This window comes from Microtus oregoni, unplaced genomic scaffold (assembly GCF_018167655.1).
Source record: "Microtus oregoni isolate MIOR12 unplaced genomic scaffold, Mior012 000116F_ref0000321, whole genome shotgun sequence".
Taxonomy (NCBI): domain Eukaryota; kingdom Metazoa; phylum Chordata; class Mammalia; order Rodentia; family Cricetidae; genus Microtus; species Microtus oregoni.
Window position 1 is genome coordinate 946,845 of NW_024544745.1, and position 21,056 is coordinate 967,900.

General features: G+C 42.2%; 1 protein-coding gene across 2 annotated transcripts in view; it reads left to right on the forward strand.

The window, feature by feature from the left end:
* LOC121444028 (short transient receptor potential channel 5) overlaps positions 1-21,056 on the forward strand; it is a 300,209-nt gene that overhangs the window by 134,097 nt on the left and 145,056 nt on the right. For both annotated transcript variants that reach the window (XM_041645758.1, XM_041645759.1), the window contains exon 2: positions 6,320-6,718. In XM_041645758.1, the coding sequence (XP_041501692.1) occupies positions 6,341-6,718 (378 nt within the window). In that variant the 5' untranslated portion in view covers positions 6,320-6,340. The remainder of the gene's footprint in view (positions 1-6,319; positions 6,719-21,056) is intronic.

A 21,056-nucleotide genomic window follows, 5' to 3' on the forward strand; every position in this document is an offset into this window, starting at 1 on the left:
TTCCTTAATAATGGTGAAGAGAAACTAGTAGTAAGCATATGGAGAGGAGATCAGTGTCCAGCTAAAGTGAGGAAAAAGTTATGAGGGTCGGGTGGCTCCAATGGTGGGATCTAGAAGAGTTCAAAGGGGGTAGCAAGTCATTAAGCATCTGCATGGGCCTGTATATCAACAGGTAACACAGGAAAGTGGCTTTTGTTTCCTTCTCAGCACATAGTGTAGAGCTAAGTGTGGCTCCTTAGAAGAGGTTCCCAAGAATAGATGGAGAGACCCACAGCCAAACATTAGGCAGAGCTCAGGGAATCTTGCTGAAGATTGGGAAGATGGATTGTAGGCGCCAGAGGTCAATAACATCACAAGAAAACCCGCAGAATTAACTAACCTGGGCTAATAGGAGCTCACAGAGTCTGAACCACCAAGCAGGGAGGCTATATGGAACTGCCCTATGCCCTCTGCACATACATTTAACAGTTCTATAGTTGGGTCTATTTGTGAGACTCCTAACAATGGAAACATGGGCTATCCCTAAGATTTTGACTGGCTCTTGGGAGCCTATTCCTCATACTGAATTACCTTGCCCAAGCGGGGGGGGGGGGCAGTGCTTAGTCTTACCATGACTTGATATGCCATGCTTTCTTAATACCCATGGGAGGCCTGGCCCTTTCTGAACAGAAATGGAGAAGGGGTGGATTGAGGGGAGCAGAGAAGGGAGTCTTGGGAATGGGAGGAAAGGATGAAGGGGAAACTTCAGTCAGGTTAAAAAAATCAATTAATTAAATTTAAAAATGATATGCTCATAAAGATTTTTCCAAGGTCAGACACGAGGCCTCTCCCTTTTCCCTTTTTCACATCTTTTCTGTCCTTCTAGTCAGATAAACTTTTATTTACAAGATAATAACATTTCTAATGATGGGATGCATGTAAAGCTATGACGAGATTTTAGCCATGAGATTCTTTATTGCTTCCAGTGGTTGTTTTGGAGATTTAGTGACTTAATACAAAAGAATCACTCTGTAATATCATAATCTCAAACTAAACTCTGGAGGTGAGCTTTTCAACTTAAGGATTCTATGATGACGCTCCTACCGCAGATTACTGCAAACAAAACACAGCAGATTAGTTCAAATGCCAGAGACAATGTGAAAAGCTAGAGTATGGTTTGACTATATATCATCCAATTATGCTTGCTTCAAGCCGCAAATTATCGTGAGTTTAGTGTCATCTTCCTTTGTGATTTTAATCCACGTACCTAGCACCTGGCACATAGTAAGAATGCAATGAATGGCACTGCTTGCTGCGTTCATTACTATTAGAAGCGGTTGTAGTGATGGTGCAGACCCAGCACCTGGCACAGTGCCCAGGAAACATTAACTATTCAAAACTATAATGATTATTTTTATATCTTTTTTTTTTATTTTCGAGACAGGGTTTCTCCGTAGCTTTTTGGTTCCTGTCTTGGAACCAGCTCTTGTAGACCAGGCTGGCCTCGAACTCACAGAGATCCGCCTGCCTCTGCCTCCTGAGTGCTAGGATTAAAGGCGCGCGCCACCACCGCCCGGCTTATTTTTATATCTTTATTGTCCAAACTTCCAACATAATGCCTGGCACATAATAGAGAACAGAATGGGGTTTTTTCCCCCTTCAATTTTATTTTTGCCTGAGATACACGTATCTTCTGTTTCCTCCACAGTGGTATTTTGGTAAGATGGTCATAAAGCTCCCTGAAATGCTCATCCAACCTTTTTGTCTATTGTGGTTTCTTAAAAGTCAAAAATCTTTAAGGTCACTACTCAGCTGAGAAAACTGAGGTTATGAATTACACTTCTAATACTTATATTTTGCTGTAGCTTGAAAAATAGCCTTCCCTGCTGTCCCCAACAATCTCTCAGCCAAGCCATGATCAACCTCATCACTTTTAGTCTTCCCTCTCTGGAGCAGAATGACCCTCACATTTCTATATTTAATTTATCCTCCCCAAAATTAGCACAACATTTGCTCCATGAACCCTTTTCCAAGGCCTCCAGTCCTTGCTGAGATCACAAAGCATCAAATTAGTGCCACCTACTTAGTACTTAATTCTGCTAACTTCCAATTGGTTTTGTTCCTTAAATGCCTATTTAAACTACTACCTGCCGTGTTCTAAACCCATGTGAGTGCTGGGAGTACAGAGATTTAAGTCCTGTTACCCTAGTCATAGAAAGACAAATGTGTAGCTGGCATCACTGAAGAAATGTGATTAACCTAGCAGTAGAGAATGGGAAGATTGGCTGAATTCCTGCAGGCACTGGGTAAACTTTTGCAAAGAACAGAATTATGATTGAGGAGGTATTGAAATATGAGGAGAAGTTAGCTAAGTGGAGAGAATAAGGTGAAGTCCAGATGCGGAGAACTTGTCGAAAAGAACAAGTTCAGAACATGGTTCAATGTGGCTAGAACTCGAGAAGGGATGAAAAGAGATAATGAAATAGTATGTAAGGTTGGCTTATTTACTCATCTAGCATCAATATAGTATCCAGGTTGTGCCAGTCACTGAATAGGGAGTGGGCACCAGAAAACCAGGACTTGGTACAATTCTTGAGCTTGAGCTTTAAGGCTATTTAGAAAGAACAATGAACTGATAAGACAAATAAGTAGAAATTTTGGTAAGCATTAAAGAGGGAGAAGACAGGGCCATAGAGAGAAGGATAGGTAGGGACTAATTTGGAGAGCCGTAAGAGGGCAGCTCCAGGGGTGATATATTTGTAAGAACTAAAAGATGGAAGGACATGGAAAAAAATGATTTAATTTGGAATTAAAGGTCTCTAGGTTGGAAAAATCTTGGCATCACAGAAGAATCAAAAGAGTCATCATAGGTTAAACATTTGTGGCTAGGATGAGTAGTTTAAGAAGAGGTCAGAAAAGTAAACAAGAGCCAAGCCTCTGCAGGCCTTATAAAAGGTGGTAATTGCATTAGAAGACTAGCTGGAGGGGCTGAGACGCTCACTAAGTAAAGTGCTTGCCATCCAAGCTTGGGAACCTGATTTTACATCTCCAGGTACCCACATTAAAAAAAAAAACTGAGCATGAGCGTATACATGTATAATCCCAGCACTTAGGAGGCAAAGAAAAGAGAACCTCTAGAATTTGCTGATGGGAAAGTCTAATCAAATTCATGAGTTCAAGGTTCATTGAGATACCCTGTCTCAAAAGTTAAGGTGGATGGTCACAAAGTGAGACATCTGATATTAATCTTGGTCCTCCATATGCCCACGTGTACACACACACACACACACACACACACACACACACACGCACACACAGAGAGAGAGAGAGAGAGAGAGAGAGAGAGAGAGAGAGAGAGAGAGAGAGAGAGAGATCAAGAAATGATGAAAGATTAGCAAAATGAAATCAGATTTGTGCTTCATAGAATAAATTAGGGGTAGACTGGAAGTGGAGGGGAAACAGTGGAGTCAGGCTGATCAAAAGTTCCAACATGTTTTAGCAGTGAAGGTGAAAATGGTGAAGACAGGGTCTGTTCTGCCATCTTACCCCCACCACAGGGATTAGCAGATACCGGACACACTGGAAGTGCTTCGATCAAGTAAGTTATTGTGACAGAAGCCTGAGAGCTCCTGAGTCTGTCTTCGGTGGCTCATCCTGTTCTCCCCCTCCCACTTTCTGATGCCGACACAGATGCAGAGAGGCAGGCTAAAGTTAGTGTTATCAAAGTCATATGCTGTTCAGTGGCAAGTGCTTTCTCCGAGTGCCAATTTCCTTTAGACTCTGCTAAGTTCTTTGAAAGTAGCTGTTCTGGTTTTCTTTCTGTTGCTGCGAAAAACACCATGACTAAAAAGAACTTGGAAGAGAAAAGATGTATTTGTCTTACACTTGCCGATCCCTGTCCATCAGTCAGGGCAGGAACTCAAACAAGCAGGTACAGATGGCGGAACCATAGAAGCAGCTGATTACTGGCTTGCTCTGCACAGCTTCCTCAGCTACCTTTCTTTTTCTTCCTTTCTTTCTTTCTTCCTTCCTTCCTTCCTTCCTACCTACCTTTCTTTCTTCCTTCCTTTCCTCCTTCTTTCCATTCTTTCTTTCTTTAATTTTTTTCTGTTTTCTAGACAGTATTTCTTTATATAGCCCTGGCTGTCTTGAAATTCACTCTATAGACCAGACTGGCCTGGAATTCACAAAGATCTGTCTGCCTCTGCCTCCTGATGACTGTGATTAAAGGTGTATGCCACCACCACCCAGCTTCAGCTACTTTTCTTATGTTTCCTGGGCCCAACTCCCTAGAGATGTCGTCACCCACGGTGAACCAAGCCTTCTGATATTAATTTGCAATCAAGCTAATGTGATGGAGGTCAGTCCTCGGTTAAGACGGAGACTAGTCCTCGTTTGAGGGTCCCTTTCTCTCCAGGTGACTGGAGTCTGTGTCAAGTTGACAAAACCTAAGCAACACCCTAGTGAAAGACATAGCAGAGTCTCTCTAGAGAGCCAACCAGCACCTGCTCTTCTGAGATCTGGACAAAGAAACAATTCGTCATTTGGGCCTGTTCATGGCCAAAGGCAGCCAGCAGTCATCTTCAAACGCTAACTTCCCAGAAGATCACAAGGATATGAATTGCAAATGCTACTTGATCTAATATATGCTTCTCACTCTGCCAAAGCAGGGCTGTAATTAACTGAAAGAGCGAGGTAAATGTTTGTGGAAGTTCCTCGCCTTCCCTTACAGCCAGGAGATGAGACAAGGGGCTCTTTATCACATTTCCATCTCCTTCCACTACTGAAATGGTTCCTTAATGAAAAGTACTAAAATAAGGCCATCTTAACTCCAGAGGGGCTTGGAGACCGTGGAGACAGAACAGCCAATCAGCTAATAGATCTAATCTCATTTTCTGCCCCTGAAGAGTACCATCATTCCCACCTCACAGGGCCAGTGCAAGCAGTCAATGAGGAATGGGAGAGAAATTGATCTGTAAATTGCAAAACAAGAGCTCTACCCTGTGATTCATTCCGTATGATTGCAGGCACAGGTGCTTTTCTTTTCTTGGTCTCTCAGAGAAAATTTAACCACATTGCCGGAGCTCAGTACAAACCTATTTAGTTTTCACCTCAGCATCAGTTCTATTAAGTGCGATCTGACCTTAGATCTGGCACAGACAAAACAGACCATTCATTTCTCAGAATTAAGTCAAATTGATTCTCCAGTCTGTTAGCTTCCGAGTTTGGTGTGGTGGCAGAAAGAAATAAGGGGTGGCTTTGAGGAGCTAGTCCAGGCTTATCTTTTGCAGATGGCTTTGTCCTGTGGAAGTCAATACTTCTCCAGTGACCATCATCGAGGAGCAGGGCTGCACTTAACACTAAACCATATATGTGTATGTGTGTGTCTTATATATTTATATATAATATATATATATATATATATATATATATATATATATATATGACATGGTCTCATGTATCCTAGGCCAGCCTTGAGCCCACTGTGAAGCCAAGGATGACCCTGAACTTCTGATTCTCTTTTCACCACCCTCTGAGTGTTGGGATTGCAGTTATGCACCCATCCAGCTCATGTGGAGTGAGCAATCAAACATAGGGTTCTGTGAATGTTAGCCAAGCATTCTACCAACTAAACTGTACTCCCAGCTCCTACAACAGCATGTCAGTCTGAAATGTGCCTCCGGGACAGTGGCAAGTATAATCTTGGAAATTAGATTGCAAAAATATCCACAAACCCGGGAGAGCAAAAGTAACTGGCCCTACGCAAGCAGCAACTTAGCAGCACTGATCATCAGTATTAAGTACTCCCGGAGATATTTTTCGACAGTGAAAAGGAAGGAAAGAACAGTGGACTTTGTGCTATATTTTAGGGGGGTTGATAATCCATAACTCCTTAAACTATCAGAGTAGCTTTTCAGGGTAGTGGCTGTTCTCTAGCATGAGATTTGGTAAGCACTAGATGATAACTGATAACTGCTAATAACATTAGTATGGATAATATTGGGAACAAATGCAGTAGAGGGTTTGAGTAACTTATCCAAGATAACAGGGCTGGTGAGTGTTAAATAACTGTTCGAGTCCAAGTCTTTCTGACCAAAGCCTGGGTTTCTGCTGCTCTGCTCCTCAGCAACAGTGAAACATTGATGTCATTGAAACGCTTCGAAATTTTGAAATCCCGTTTGAAAGGGATTGATGAGTGGCCATTTGAAACCTTCAGGTAACTAAAACTATCTTCTCTCTCTCTCTCTCTCTCTCTCTCTCTCTCTCTCTCTCTCTCTCTCTCTCTCTCTCTCTCTCTCTCTCTCTCTCTCTCTCTCTTTCTCTCTCCCTCCAAACTTAGCTTTCTAAGTTGATGTGAGCCATGGCCCAGCTGTACTACAAGAAGGTCAATTACTCACCTTACAGAGACCGCATTCCCCTGCAAATCGTGAGGGCTGAGACGGAGCTCTCTGCTGAGGAGAAGGCCTTCCTTAGTGCCGTGGAGAAGGGGGACTATGGCACCGTGAAGCAGGCACTGCAGGAGGCTGAGATCTACTACAATGTCAACATCAACTGCGTGGATCCTTTGGGCAGGAACGCCCTGCTCATTGCCATCGAGAACGAGAACTTGGAGATCATGGAGCTACTGCTGAACCATAGCGTGTATGTGGGCGATGCATTGCTCTATGCCATCCGCAAGGAAGTGGTGGGCGCTGTGGAGCTTCTGCTTAGCTACAGGAAGCCCGGTAGAGAGAAGCAGGTAAGAGAATTCACACTAGGTTGGTACCAGTCAGAATATCAGGGCATCAGAGTCCAAAGGAAAGGTTTGGCAGCCTGGAATTGAGAGGGCTTGTCTTAGAAACTGTTATCAGTTGTCTCGGTAGCTTCCTTGGGCGGTCCCAGCTGTTTTACTCTTTTGCTGTGTCTCTTGGTCTTAGTTACTTATACATATTGAACACTTGACAGTGCGAAGACATGCTCTTCATGTCTAGAATATGTAAATTCTTTCCACTTTCTTTACCACCTCCCATTATATCTTCATTTCCTTCCCGTACTCAAAAGTCACATTCTAGAAAAGAGAGCAAATCCAGACCTGCGCTTTCTCCTTGAAAGGCTGTTCTTCCACAGAAAAAGGCAAGAAGACTTTATCCTTGAGTGCCGTAGTGCAAAGACGAAGAGAAACCTCACTTGTTTTCCTAGTACACGCTATGTGACTGAATTCTACTCACAGGCGTTTGCAAGTTTGCTTCCATGAATCTCATAATCTCTAAGTCACCAAAAGTTGGTATCTTTGTACAGTTATCTTTGATTTCTCAGTCAAATCTTGCCCCCATATTCAATCCCCAAGCTTCATGGTTTCTCCCTCCATCTTTCTTTCCTCTCTAAGCCAGTCCCCACTAGTATTGCCTGCTCTGTCATCACTCTCCTAGATGAGAGGGTCTCCAATTGCAGCCCCTAGACTGGCAGCAGCAGCATTTCATGAGAACTGAGGGAAACTGCAAAGCCTTAGAGCCCCACTATAAGGGTACTAAATCATAAGCTCTGGGATGTTGCCCAATAAGCTGTGCCTTAACAGGCCCTCAGGGGGGATTCTGATGGATGCTCAGGTTTGAGAATCACTGTTCTATCCTAACATAAAAATTTTTCTCATTAGTCTTACTGCATCAATTCTTTTTGTAGATCTGAAGCCATCCTGAAGAGTCTGGTTTATCCTTTCTGAATTAGGAAAATTATCTTACTATTCTTGTCTGTCTCTTTAGTACTACAATGTCTTCTATTAGTTTGTCCTCCATTGTTAGGAGGAAATGCTCGAGGTGATGTACTTTATGAAGCAGGGGTCTGTTTTACTAACCATTTTTGGAGGCTGGATGTCCAAGACAAGGTGGCTTAGCTGCCAAACCTCTGACCTTGCTTGCATTATAGCATGATAAAGAAAATGGAAAGGGAACTGGGCAAATATAGAAAGAGACAAACCAGCACCTTGATGAACATGGACAATGAAAATCTGTCATCCTCAAGCATTAGGAAATATGACCAAAGCTGGGCTTGAAGAAAATCCATAGCTTTTAATACGGATGCATTTAGGAAGAGAACAATGAAAATAAACTAAGTGACAACTCACAAAGCACTGGGATTTTCAGAGTAGAAAATGGAGGGAAAATCTGGAATGGACAGATTAACAGTTCCTTGACTAAAATGCCTACATCCCCTTCTCCTTCAGCATTTATAATACCCCCAACAAAAAGAAGGATTTCATCTTTCTTGTTCCTTGTTATATCACACTACCAGAGAAAAATGCCTGATAAATGTTAACTTAATGAATGAGTAATATGTAACCAGTACTGAGCTTAGCATCTTAATATGACTTATTCATTTAATCCTCTAGGGAACTCTATAAACTGAATATTATTATTTATTACTATTATTATTATCATCATCATCATCATCATCCCTGTTTGCCAGTGAGAAACAAGATTGTTAAGTCAATTGTTTAAGATCCCACTAACTATTGGAGTTAATAGCTTCTAAACCTTTTTATTTGCTAGGCTCTGATCACTCAACTAAATCAGGCTGTTGCTAAAAGTTTGGCAACAAAGGCTGGAGAGATGGCTCTTTAAGAACAAGCATTGCATGCCTTTAATCCCAGAATTTGGGAGGCAGAGGCAGGTGAATCTCTATGAGTTTAAGGTCAGTCTGGTCTACAGAAGGAGTCCCGGAACAGGCTCCAAGGCTACAGAGAGACCCTATCTCAAAAAATCCAAAAGAAAAGAAAAAAAAAAGAAAGAAAAGAAAAGAGCATGCATTGCTCTAGCAGAGGACCTGAGTTCAGTTCCCAGCACCTAAGTGGAATGCCTTGTGAGCACTTGTAACTCAGTTCCAGGATATTATTCTATGCCCCTTATTTTGGTCTCCACAGGCACCTGCACTCATTTGCACAGCCATATATAGACAGACGAACACACATAATTTAAAATGATAACCTAAGTCTATTAAAAATTGGCAGCATCACAAGGCGCCTGAATGCACAACAGTAAAAACTGACTCAGACTCAGCACATTCAGTGAATGTCAGGGGTTTCTGGAAATGCCCATTCATGGTGTATCTGTCACACAACCTCATTGCAGCCTTGGTTCTGAACACACAATATGCACCCTCTGCATTGCACACGCTAACACTATATACAGTGACACTTCTCAGCCCAGACTGGGGACTATTGACTGATGTGAACTGCAGTGTTTTTTTTTTGTTTGTTTGTTTTTGTTTTTGTTTTTTTTTATTAAGAAAAGAAGAAAAAAAACAGAAACAAAAAACAAGTTTCCACCTCCTCCCAGCCTCCCATTTCCCTCTCCCTCCTCCCACCTTTCTCCCCCTCCCCCCACTCCTCTCCCCCTCCCTCTCCAGTCCAAAGAGCAGTCCCGGTTCCCTGCCCTGTGGTAAGTCCTAGGTCCTCCCCCCTCCGTCCATATCTAGGAAGGTGAACATCCAAACTGGCTAGGCTTCGACAAAGCCAGCTCATTAAGTAGGATCAAAACCCCGTGCCATTGTCCTTGGCTTCTCATCAGCCCTCATTGTTCACCATGTTCAGAGAGTCCGGTTTTATCCCATGCTTTTTCGGTCACAGTCCAGCTGGCCTTGGTGAGCTCCCAGTAGATCAGCTCCACTGTCTCAGTGGGTGGGTGCACGCCTCGTGGTCCCGACTTCTTTGCTCATGTTCTCCATCCTTCTGCTCCTCATTGGGACCTTGGGAGTTCAGTCCAGTGCTCATGTGTGGGTCTCTGTCTCTATCTCTATCCATCACCAGATGAAGGTTCTATGATGATATGCAAGATATTCGTCAGTATTGCTCTAGGATAGGGTCATTTCAGATTCCCAATCCTCAGCTGCCCAAGGAACTAACTGGGAACCTCATCTTGGGGACTTGGGAGCCCCTCTAGGGTCAAATCTCTTGCCCACCCTAAAGTGGCTCCCTTAACTAAGAATTGTGGTTCCGTGCTCCCCTATCCACCTTTCCTTTATCCCAATTCTCCTGATTCCCCAAGTCCCCCCTCCTTCCCTTCTACCTTTTCTCTCCCCATCTCCACTTACCCCCATCCCACCCCACCCCCAAGATCCTAATTTTCTCCCCGGCAATTTGGTCTACTTCCCTTAGCCAAGAGGATAACTATATGTTTTTCCTTGGGTTCACCTTCTTACTTAGCTTCTTTAGGTTCACCTATTGTAGACTCCGTGGCCCTTATTTATGGCTCGAAACCAATTATGAGCGAGTACATCCCATGTTCATCTTTTTGGGTCTGGGATACCTCACTCAGGATAGTGTTTTCTATTTCCATCCATTTGCATGCAAAATTCGAGAAGTCATTGTTTTTTACCGCAGCGTAGTACTCTAGCGTGTATATATTCCATACTTTCTTCATCCATTCTTCCATTGAAGGGCATCTAGGTTGTTTCCAGGTTCTGGCTATTACAAATAATACTGCTATGAACATAGTTGAACAAATGCTTTTGTCATATGATAGGGCATCTCTTGGGTATATTCCCAGGAGTGGTATTGCTGGCTCCAGGGGTAGGTTGATCCCGAATTTCCTGAGAAACCGAAACACTGACTTCCACAGTGGTTGCACAAGATTGCATTCCCACCAGCAATGGATGAGGGTACCCGTTCCTCCACAGCCTCTCCAGCAAAGGTTATCCTTGGTGTTTTTGACTTTAGCCATTCTGACAGGTGTAAGATGATATCTCAAAGTTGTTTTGATTTGCATTTCCCTGATTGCTAAGGAAGTTGAGCACGACTTTAAGTGTCTTTTGGCCATTTGAACTTCCTCTGCTGAGAATTCTCTGTTCAGTTCAGTGCCCCATTTTTTAATTGGGTTAATTAGCATTTTAAAGTCTAGTTTCTTGAGTTCTCTATATATTTTGGAGATCAGACCTTTGTCTGTTGTGGGGTTGGTGAAGATCTTCTCCCAGTCAGTAGGTTGCCTTTGTGTCTTAGTGACTATGTCCTTTGCTTTACCGAAGCTTCTCAGTTTAAGTAGGTCCAATTTATTCAATGTTGCCCTTAATGTCTGTGCTTCTGGGGTTATACATAGGAAGCGACCTCCTGTGCCCATCTCCTGTAGGGTACTTCCCACTTTCTCTTCTATCAGGTTCAGTGTGTTCGGGCTGATATTGAGGTCTTTAATCCATTTGGACTTAAGTTTTGTGCACGGTGATAGATAAGGGTCTATTTTCATTCTTCTACAGGATGACATCCAGTTGTGCCAGCACCATTTGTTGAAGATGCTTTCTTTCTTCCATTGTATACTTTTAGCTCCTTTATCGAAAATGAGGTGTTCATAGGTTTGTGGGATAAAATCCGGGTCTTCTATACGATTCCATTGGTCGACTTCTCTGTTTTTATGCCAGTACCACACTGTTTTCATTACTGTAGCTCTGTAATAGAGTTTGAAGTCAGGGATGGTAATGCCTCCAGAAGATCCTTTATTGTATAGGATTGTTTTGGCTATCCTGGGTTTTTTGTTTTTCCATATAAAGTTGATTATTGTCCTCTCCAGATCTGTGAAGAATTTTGATGGGATCTTGATGGGGATTGCATTGAATCTATAAATTGCCTTTGGTAGAATTGCCATTTTTACTATGTTGATCCTCCCAATCCAAGAGCAAGGGAGGTCCATCCATTTTTTTGGTATCCTCTTCAATTTCTTTCTTCAATGCCTTAAAGTTCTTGTCAAATAGATCTTTCACTTCCTTGGTTAGATTTACCCCAAGATATTTTATGCTGTTTTTGGCTATTGTGAATGGTGAAGCTTCTCTGATTTCCCTCTCTGCTTCCATATCCTTTGTGTATAAGAGGGCGACTGATTTTTTGGAGTTGATCTTGTATCCTGCCACATTACTAAAGCTGTTTATCAGCTGTAAAAGTTCTTTGGTGGAGTTTTGGGGGTCGCTTATGTACACTATCATATCATCTGCAAATAACGAAAGTTTAACTTCTTCCTTTCCAATTTGAATCCCCTTGATTCCATTATGTTGTCTTATTGCTATTGCTAGAACTTCAAGCACTATATTGAAGAGGTATGGCGAAAGTGGACATCCTTGTCGTGTTCCTGATTTAAGTGGGATGGCTTTGAGTTTCTCTCCGTTTAATTTGATGTTAGCTGTTGGCTTGCTGTATATAGCTTTTATTATATTTAGGTATGACCCTTGTATCCCTAATCTCTCGAAGACTTTTAACATAAATGGATGTTGAATTTTGTCAAATGCTTTTTCAGCATCTAATGAAATGATCATATGGTTTTTTTCTTTCAGTTTATTTATATGCTGGATTACATTGATAGATTTTCGTATGTTGAACCAGCCCTGCATCTCAGGAATGAAGCCTACTTGATCATAATGGTTAATTTTTCGGATGTGTTCTTGGATTCGATTTGCCAGTATTTTGTTGAGGATTTTTGCATCGATATTCATGAGTGAGATTGGCCTGTAGTTCTCTTTCCTGGTTGAGTCTTTGAGTGGTTTTGGTATCAGAGTAATTGTGGCTTCATAAAAGGAGTTTGGTAATGACCCTTCTGTTTCTATATTGTGGAATACATTAAGGAGTATAGGTATTAGATCTTCTTGGAAGTTCTGGTAGAATTCTGCATTGAAACCATCTGGTCCTGGGCTTTTTTTGGTAGGGAGGTTTTTGATAACCTCTTCTAATTCTTCGCGACTAACAGGTCTATTTAGATTGTTCACCAGGTCCTGATTTAACTTTGGTATATGATATTTATCAAAAAAAGTATCCATTTCCTTTACATTTTCCAATTTTGTGGCATATAGGCTTTTGTAGTAAGATCTAATGATTCTCTGAATTTCCTCTGTGTCTGTGGTTATGTCCCCCTTTTCATTTCTGATCTTATTAATTTGCAAATTCTCTCTCTGCCGTTTGATTAGCTTGGATAGTGGTTTGTCAATCTTGTTGATTTTCCCCAGGAACCAGCTTTTTGTTTCATTGATTCTTTGGATTGTTTTCTGTGTTTCTATTTTGTTGATTTCAGCCCTCAGTTTGATTATTTCCAGTCTTCTACTCCTCCTAGGTGAGTCTGCTTCTTTTTTTTCTAGAGCTTTCAGGTGGGCTGTTAAGTCTCCAATGTGAGCTTTCTCTGTTTTCTTTAAGTGGGCACTTAGTGCTATGAACTTTCCTCTTAGGACTGCTTTCATAGTGTCCCATAAGTTTGAGTATGTTGTTTCTTTATTTTCATTGAATTCCAGGAAGACTTTAATTTCTTTCTTTATTTCTTCCTTAATCCAGGTATGGTTCAATAGTTGACTGTTCAGTTTCCATGACTTTGTATGCTTTCGGGGGTAGCATTATTGTTGAATTCTAATTTTAATCCATGGTGATCTGATAAGACACAGGTGGTTACTAATATTTTTTTGTAACTGTGGATGTTTGCTTTGTTACCGACTATGTGGTCAATTTTCGAGAAGGTTCCATGAGCTGCAGAGAAGAAGGTATATTCTTTCCTATTTGGATGGAATGTTCTATAGATGTCTGTTAAGTCCATTTGATTCATTACCTCCATTAATTCTCTTATTTCTCTGTTAGGTTTCTGTCTGATTGACCTGTCCATTGGTGAGAGAGGAGTGTTGAAGTCTCCTACTATTAGTGTGTGCGGTTTGATGGCTGCCTTGAATTTTAGCAATGTTTCTTTTATGTACGTGGGTGCTTTTATATTAGGGGCCTAGATGTTCAGGATTGAGACTTCATCCTGATGAACTGTTCCTGTTATGAGTATACAATGCCCCTCTCCATCTCTTCTGATTGATTTAAGTTTGAAGTCAACTTTGTTAGAGATTAGTATGGCCACACCTGCCTGTTTCTTAGGTCCATTTGCTTGATAGGCCTTTTCCCAGCCCTTTACTCTGAGTAGGTGCCTGTCTTTGTGGTTGAGGTGTGTTTCTTGTAAACAGCAGAATGTTGGATCCTGTTTTCTTATCCAATCTCTTAGCCTGTGCCTTTTTATAGGTGAGTTGAGTCCATTGACATTAAGTGATATTAATGACCAGTGGTTGTTAACTCCGGTCATTTTTTTTTAGTCGTAGAGTTTGTGTGTTTCCCTTCTTTGTTTTGTGTTGGTGAAGGGTCTCTAGATGTCTGAGTTATTGTGGTCATTGTTGGACTCCTTGGTTAGTGATTTTCCTTCAATTACTTTCTGTAAGGCTGGATTTGTGGCTGCGTATTGTTTAAATTTGTTTTTATCCTGGAAAATTTTATTTTCTCCATTTATAGTGAATGAAAGCTTGGCTGGGTATAGTAATCTGGGCTTGCACCCATGGTCTCTCAGTTTCTGCAGTACATCTATCCAGGACCTTCTGGCTTTCATGGTTTCCATGGAGAAGTCAGGTGTAAGTCTGATAGGTTTACCTTTATAAGTAATCTGGCCTTTTTCCTTTCCAGCCCTTAATATTCTTTCCTTTTTCTGTATGCTTTGTGTTTTGATAATTATATGGCGAGGGGATGTTTTTTTTTTTGATCCAGCCTATTCGGTGTTCTGTATGCTTCTTGCACCTTCATAGGTATATCTTTCTTTAGGTTGGGAAAGTTTTATTCTATAATTTTATGAAATATATTTTCTGGACCATTGAGCTGCACTTCTTCTCCTTCTTCTACTCCTATTATTCTTAGGTTTGGTCTTTTTATTGTGTCCCATATTTCCTGAATGTTTTGTGATGAGAGTTTGTTGGACTTGCTGTTTTCTTTGATCAGTGTGTTTATTTTCTCTATGGTATCTTCAGAATCCGAGATTCTTTCTTCTATCTCTTGTATTCTGCTGGTTATGCTTGTTTCTGTAGTCTCTATTCGTTTACCTAGATTTTCCATGTCCAGCCGGCCCTCTGTTTGTGTTTTCTTCTTTGCTTCCATTTCAGTTTTCAGGTCTTGAACTGTTTCCATTATCTGTTTGATTATTTTTCCTTGGTTTACTAGGGTATCATTCACTGATTTATTCAATTCTTCAAACTTTCTGTTATATTTCTCATCCATTTCTATAAGGCCTTTTTTTACATGCTGTTTAAGGGTGTCAATCACTTTCATGAAGTCAATCTTTTCTCCTTCTTCTTGATTAAGGGGTTCTTGTCCTCCCGTTGTGAGGTCGCTTTTTTCTGGTGGCTTCATGTTGCTTTTCAGCTTGTTGGGCGAATTCTTGCCTTGGCGTCTACCCATCTCTTCTTCCAAATGCTCCCTATGGATCTTCTTTTACCGGATCAGGTCTCCTTGCCTACCAAATGCTGGCTCTCCCCAATGTTGGCTCTCCTGGCGCCGAGAGATCAGGCCTCCATGCTGGTTGGGCAGCTTGCAAACAAAGCACCTACCCCGCTTGGTGCAGGCAGGCCACAGAAACAAAGGAACTGCTGCCCGCCCGGGAGCCCCGAGTACTCGGACCCAGCGCCCAGATAGGCTGGGCTGGGCGATGCCACACGCCAAAAGAGGGCGGTGGGGCCGAAGTGGGGAGGGCTCTGGACGGAAGCTGGGTGGGCCAGGAAGAAAGAGGCAGCACCCAGGGAGTAGAGGCCCTGCAGAGAGCCCAAGAAGGACAGGGGGCCAAGGAACCCCCGAGCTCCCCGTCCCAGGCTGGCGCCGTGGGCGAGAAACTCACCCCAATGCTGGGTCTCCTGGCGCCGAAAGATCAGGCCTCCGTGCTGGTTGGGCAGCTCGCAAACAAAGCGCCTACCCTGCTTGGTGCAGGCAGGCCACAGAAACAAAGGAACTGCTGCCTGCCCGGGAGCCCCGAGTACTCGGACCCAGCGCCCAGATAGGCTGGGCTGGGTGATCGAACTGCAGTGTTTTATTTTACATACCAAGGGTTATGGTATTATGGAAGCATAATGGTATAATTATGGAAAACAAAGACTCAGTAATATTTTTCTCATAATCCCTCAGCATGTTAAGCATTAAATTAGTATATCTTGTGATTAGATTGTTAAAATGTTTGATTTTTAAGAGCTGTTCACTGAGCTATTTCATTAAAAAAAAAAATCTGTTAGTGGATTTTAGCTTGGGATCAGCACAGAATATCCAAGTCTCTTAAATAGTCCTAAACATAATTCTGCCATTGCATACTATATAGTTATAGATAGCAGCATTCTCAGCACTGGTGGTTATAAAATTAAAATATCGTTCAACCCTCAAAATCACCAAAAATGATCTATATTCTGCAGCATCAAACATTCAGTAAAGATTTAATTCTTTATATAAATATAAGCAAGGACATTCATCTTATTAGTATGCAAATTAGGTCTCATCTTTAATAAAGTAGATCTTTTTAGAATAAATTTATTCATTAGTATCAGTAAATACTTAATATATGTATACCTATATTATATACCTGTACACCTGGGTTGGAAAAAATTTCCTTGGTGAAAGGGAGTTTTAAAAGCCCTATACTTGGCCTCATTGCTTCTCTGGAAATCTTAGGATCCTAGCACAGAGAATATGAGATGGGTCCAAGAATAGAAGACAGATGAACTCCCTAGTAACAACAGGCCTAAGAAATTTAGAAAAGAAGTTCAGTTTGTTTCCTACTCAGTCCATCTTACCAAGGTCATCAAAACTGATTTGTTTTGTATCCCCTTCTCCTAGCTAAGCACCTGGGAGGCTTCTGAAGGCCTTCTCAGCTACAAACCTCTAAGTTCCTGTACCACACTGGCTGTTTCCTTTATTTGAAAACAATCTCATGCCACCTTGTACTAGTGGGTGCCCTCATTCCTAGGAACATCTAGTCCTCTTACTGTGTACTATCAGTCTAATGCCCACGTCTTTCCATGCTGTCTTAGGGCTTCTATTGCTGTGAAGAGACACCATGATTACAACTCTTATAAAGGAAAACATTTAATTGGGGTGGCATACAGTTCCAGAGGCTTAGTCCATTATCATCATCATGGTGGTACGCAGGCAGACAGATGCTGGAGAAGGAGCTAAGAGTTCTGCATCTTGACCTGCAGGCAACAGGAAGTGAACTGAGTCAGTGGATGTAGCTTGAACAAAGGAGACCTCAAAGCCCACCCCCACAATGGCACACTTCTTCGAACAAGGCCACACCTCCTAATAGTGCCACTCCCTTTGGGGGTCATTTTCTTTCAAGCCACCACACATGCTTACCCTCTCCATACTGAACCAGTGCACACAAGATAAGGGATGGTATATAAATATTTTCTGAGGGACATGAAGGATTTAAAGGTATCTTCCAGAAAAATCACAAGACTTTCTTTGAAACGGGACTTTTGGGGGGTTTGCAATCAATCACATTTAGTCACATAACTGTCTAGAGGAAGAGGGGAGCACAGGACAATTTCCTAGCTGGGTAGTGAGTGTAGACTGAATCCATGTTTGCTGGTCCAATTTCTCTCATCTTTTTGTCTGCTGTAGTAAATGCTGGGGATCTGCCAGTCAGGAAGGGAGGCACCATGTCAACTTATACTAACGTGCACGTCGTGACCTCTCCTTGTCAGAAGCAAAACTTAGCTCACAGAAGCAAACTGCTCATGGTGATAAAATGAGACATATGAAACCTAGGATAGGCGACTCGTGCAGCCGCAGTTTTGTTGGGACCTTTTGTCATGCACCACCATAAATAATCCCTCCTTGGTCAGTGCCCCACTCTCATAAATAAACACTGTAGTTTAAACCGTACAGAACCTTCAACTCCATCCACAAGTCTCCTCAGTAGCTTTGTCCTCTCCGCCCCAGGCTCAACAATGAACTTCTACTATTTCATTGTCTTCCGTTATTCCGAGAGTCACTATGATAGGTCATATATGAGTAACTCTACCAGGTTGCCACAGTGTTTGAGAACCCTATCTTTCTTTGAGACAGAAACAAGATTGGTTTACCTGGAAGCAATCGGGAATGTGAGCAAAGCAGGCCCCATTAAGGCCCTTGAGTTCAGCGGGGCAGACCATTTGCAGGAAGGCACCCCTCCACACACAATCTGAACAGCAACAGCAAACCTTTGGCACAGAGCACCACTGCCAGCTGCCCTTCGTCACGCTGGAAAATAAGGCACAGCTGACGTCCATCAATACTGGGAAGATAAAGCAGAGCCATCTCCCGCATTAGTAGACAAGGTCTTAAGTTCCAGGCTGGCAGCAAAATTCCCTCTGTAACTCCTTTACCCCATTCCCCCTTATGCTCCGCTGTAGGAAGTTAAGGCCTACCAGGCCCAGAGGAGCCAACCTAGAGTCTGCCTGGTGCCTCATTGGCTAGGCATGATCAGGCCCTTTCACAGCACCTGGTAGGCTACAGCTTCCTACACTCCTCCCCTACTCAGCCATATTAAAACTACTTTACAATAAAGATCAAAGGCCCAGCACAAATGGCTGTTGTTGGCTTCTAGTATCGGTACTCATACAGAGACCTGAATTTTCAATAGGAACCAAATCTTAAAATAAAAATTGTGGGTTTCCGGTAGACTATCCACACCCAAAAGATGTAGTCGGGGTATATGTGTGAGTGTGTGTGTGTGTGTGTGTGTGTGTGTGTGTGTGTGTGTGTGTGTTTGTGTGTGTGTATTGCTCCAGATTCTGACCCTTTGGCCAACTTTTTAACCTACCACAGACTATTTCTTTGGGAGTAAAATTTGACAATTTAGGGGCTTTGTGATTTCTTTTACTTTTTTTTTTCTCAGATAAGCACTCTTAGAATTAGTCACAGAATACAAAATTTAGGGACAACTAAACATCTGATGCCAGCCTACTTCTTATGTAGACTGCTTACTGCCTTCCGGCCACTGACTTTGGGACCGCTTAAAGGAGCCTTGTCAACAGGGAAGGCAGATTCAGCTATAGTTCAGAGAAGAGGCTGGTATTTGTGTGAATGTACAATACTAACTCTGAATCGCTTGTTGTGATTATGGGAAACTTGTCAAAAGCCAGGTTCCTTGGTACATGCCTCCAATATTAGCACCTCAGGATTTTGGCCTGAATCCAACACCTTAACAATCTTGTCTCCACTAGTATCTAGATAAGATGTCTATATGGCTCTCTGTATTTATTCTCTATGGTTACCATTAAAAATTATCATAAACTGGATGGCTTAAAACAAAATAAATGTATTGTTTCACAAGGAAAAGGGCAATAAGAAATGAAGGTAATAGTAAGGCTGATTTCTTCTTGGGGGAGTTTCTGATAAGATGTGTGGGTTGCCTACAATCCCTCCTGCTTTTTATATTTGTATCACTCCAGTCTCTGCCTCTACAGATACAAAGTGCTCTTCCGTTGCCTTTCCTCTGCATTCATCCCAATTGCCTTCTTCCTAAGTGGATAATCGCATCATTGTGTACAAACGCATCTACAAAGACCCATTTTCCAAATACAGTCACACTCAAGGCTACTATAATTTGAACATAGCATTAGGGATGCACAGTTCTCACTCTGTGAGAGATACTGGTTCAGATAAGTGGCTTTCATGGTTTTATAGCAATAGAGCCATTCATAAAATCCCACTGAGACTAGAACCAACCAGAGCTTCTTTCATCTAACTGCAGATTGGAACCAAAACTTATATTCATTCCCTCTCATTCTTGCTTTTCCTTGACCTTTGAGGAATCAGGACAACTTGAATACTGTCAGTGTAGAGGACAGAAAGCAGAGTTCAACTCACCGTTCAATGCTAGCCAGTTCAATTCCATCAAGAAAGACACTAATAACAGCTACCTGCTACCTAACCCAGAGGTCTGTTTTGAGGAAGAATTAAGATTGAAATATGTGAAAGACTTTGGGAAAACTCTGAATGTTAGACGGAGGTCAGTGATGACCATTTTCTGATTTATTGCTTTAGTTTACTTGCGATTGTCATATGGTACGAAAAGACAGATGGCCCGTGGCCCTGGTCACAAGGCACCGTGAGTACAGTATGTGGGAGGGTTCACAGATCACCTCCCCCTATCTGGCCTAGATGGCGACAATCTTCCTTCTGTTACCAAAGAAGCTGCATAACCTCAAAGGCACCCTTCCTTTGTACCAAGAGTTTAAAGGTTTGTACAATGGATAAGTAGTGCTTCCAGTCATTGTACCGGCAGTCCACCCAAGTAATTTTCTTTCTTGGTCACTTGCATCACTGCAGACATCCAGAAAGAGGCTAAGCCAACCTTTTCCCTGTGGCTTACCCCTCTGGGCTCTGCCATAATTACTCATTTGTCTGTGGCAGATGGCTCCAAATTAAAATTGGTCTCACAGATGAGCTACAGAGATTAAATCTCAACAGCACTGATAAGTGTTTGTGTTGAGGGTATAGAAAATCAGCGACAAGACACTGGTACCCACCCCCTGCTTCTATCTGGCTCTTGACCTCAGGATGAGATTTTACAGTTTGGAGGACAGACACTGAGAACCTGCACAAAGGTTACTTGAACACAGGGAGAGGACCTAAAGATCCGAGACCATCAATTTAACTCACAGTGAGATAGAGCAGAAAGTAAAGGAGAGATTGTAGAAAAAATCCCCTTCTATTTATAGACCATCTATGCTTTGGATTCAGCCTTTTTTAGATGTGTTTCCTTGGACAAGTCACTTTAGTCTCTCTATACCTCGGTCTTTTTATCTGTGACTCAGAACAATGAGGGAATGGACTTTATATAGAGTTATAGTAAAAGTGGAATGAAGTATGGAAGCATTTAACTAGGATGGTCCCTGGCATGACCTAAGCACCCACTAAACTAGTAGTGCTCCTGCTCTGACTAGTTAAGTCATGCTAATGTCATCTGCAGGTTAATGCCACCTATTTTCTCAAGTGAAACTGGGACAGGGCTCAATGTGCAAAGTGTCTCCTGTGCATGAGGAGGACCTGAGCTCTGATTCCCAGCATCCATCCAAGTAAAAGTTAGATTTAGGAGCATGCATCTGTAACACAGCACTGGGTGTAGACAAAGAGATAAGTGAATCCCCAAAGCTCACTCTCCAGTCAGCCTCACCAAATCAATGAACTCCAGGTTCAATAAGAGACTCTGCCTCAAAAAGTAAGGTGAATATCCACCAAGTAAGACACCTAAAGTCAACCTCTGGTCGCCAAACATATGCACCCACATGCACACATGCACACCCATGAACAAGTTGAATACACT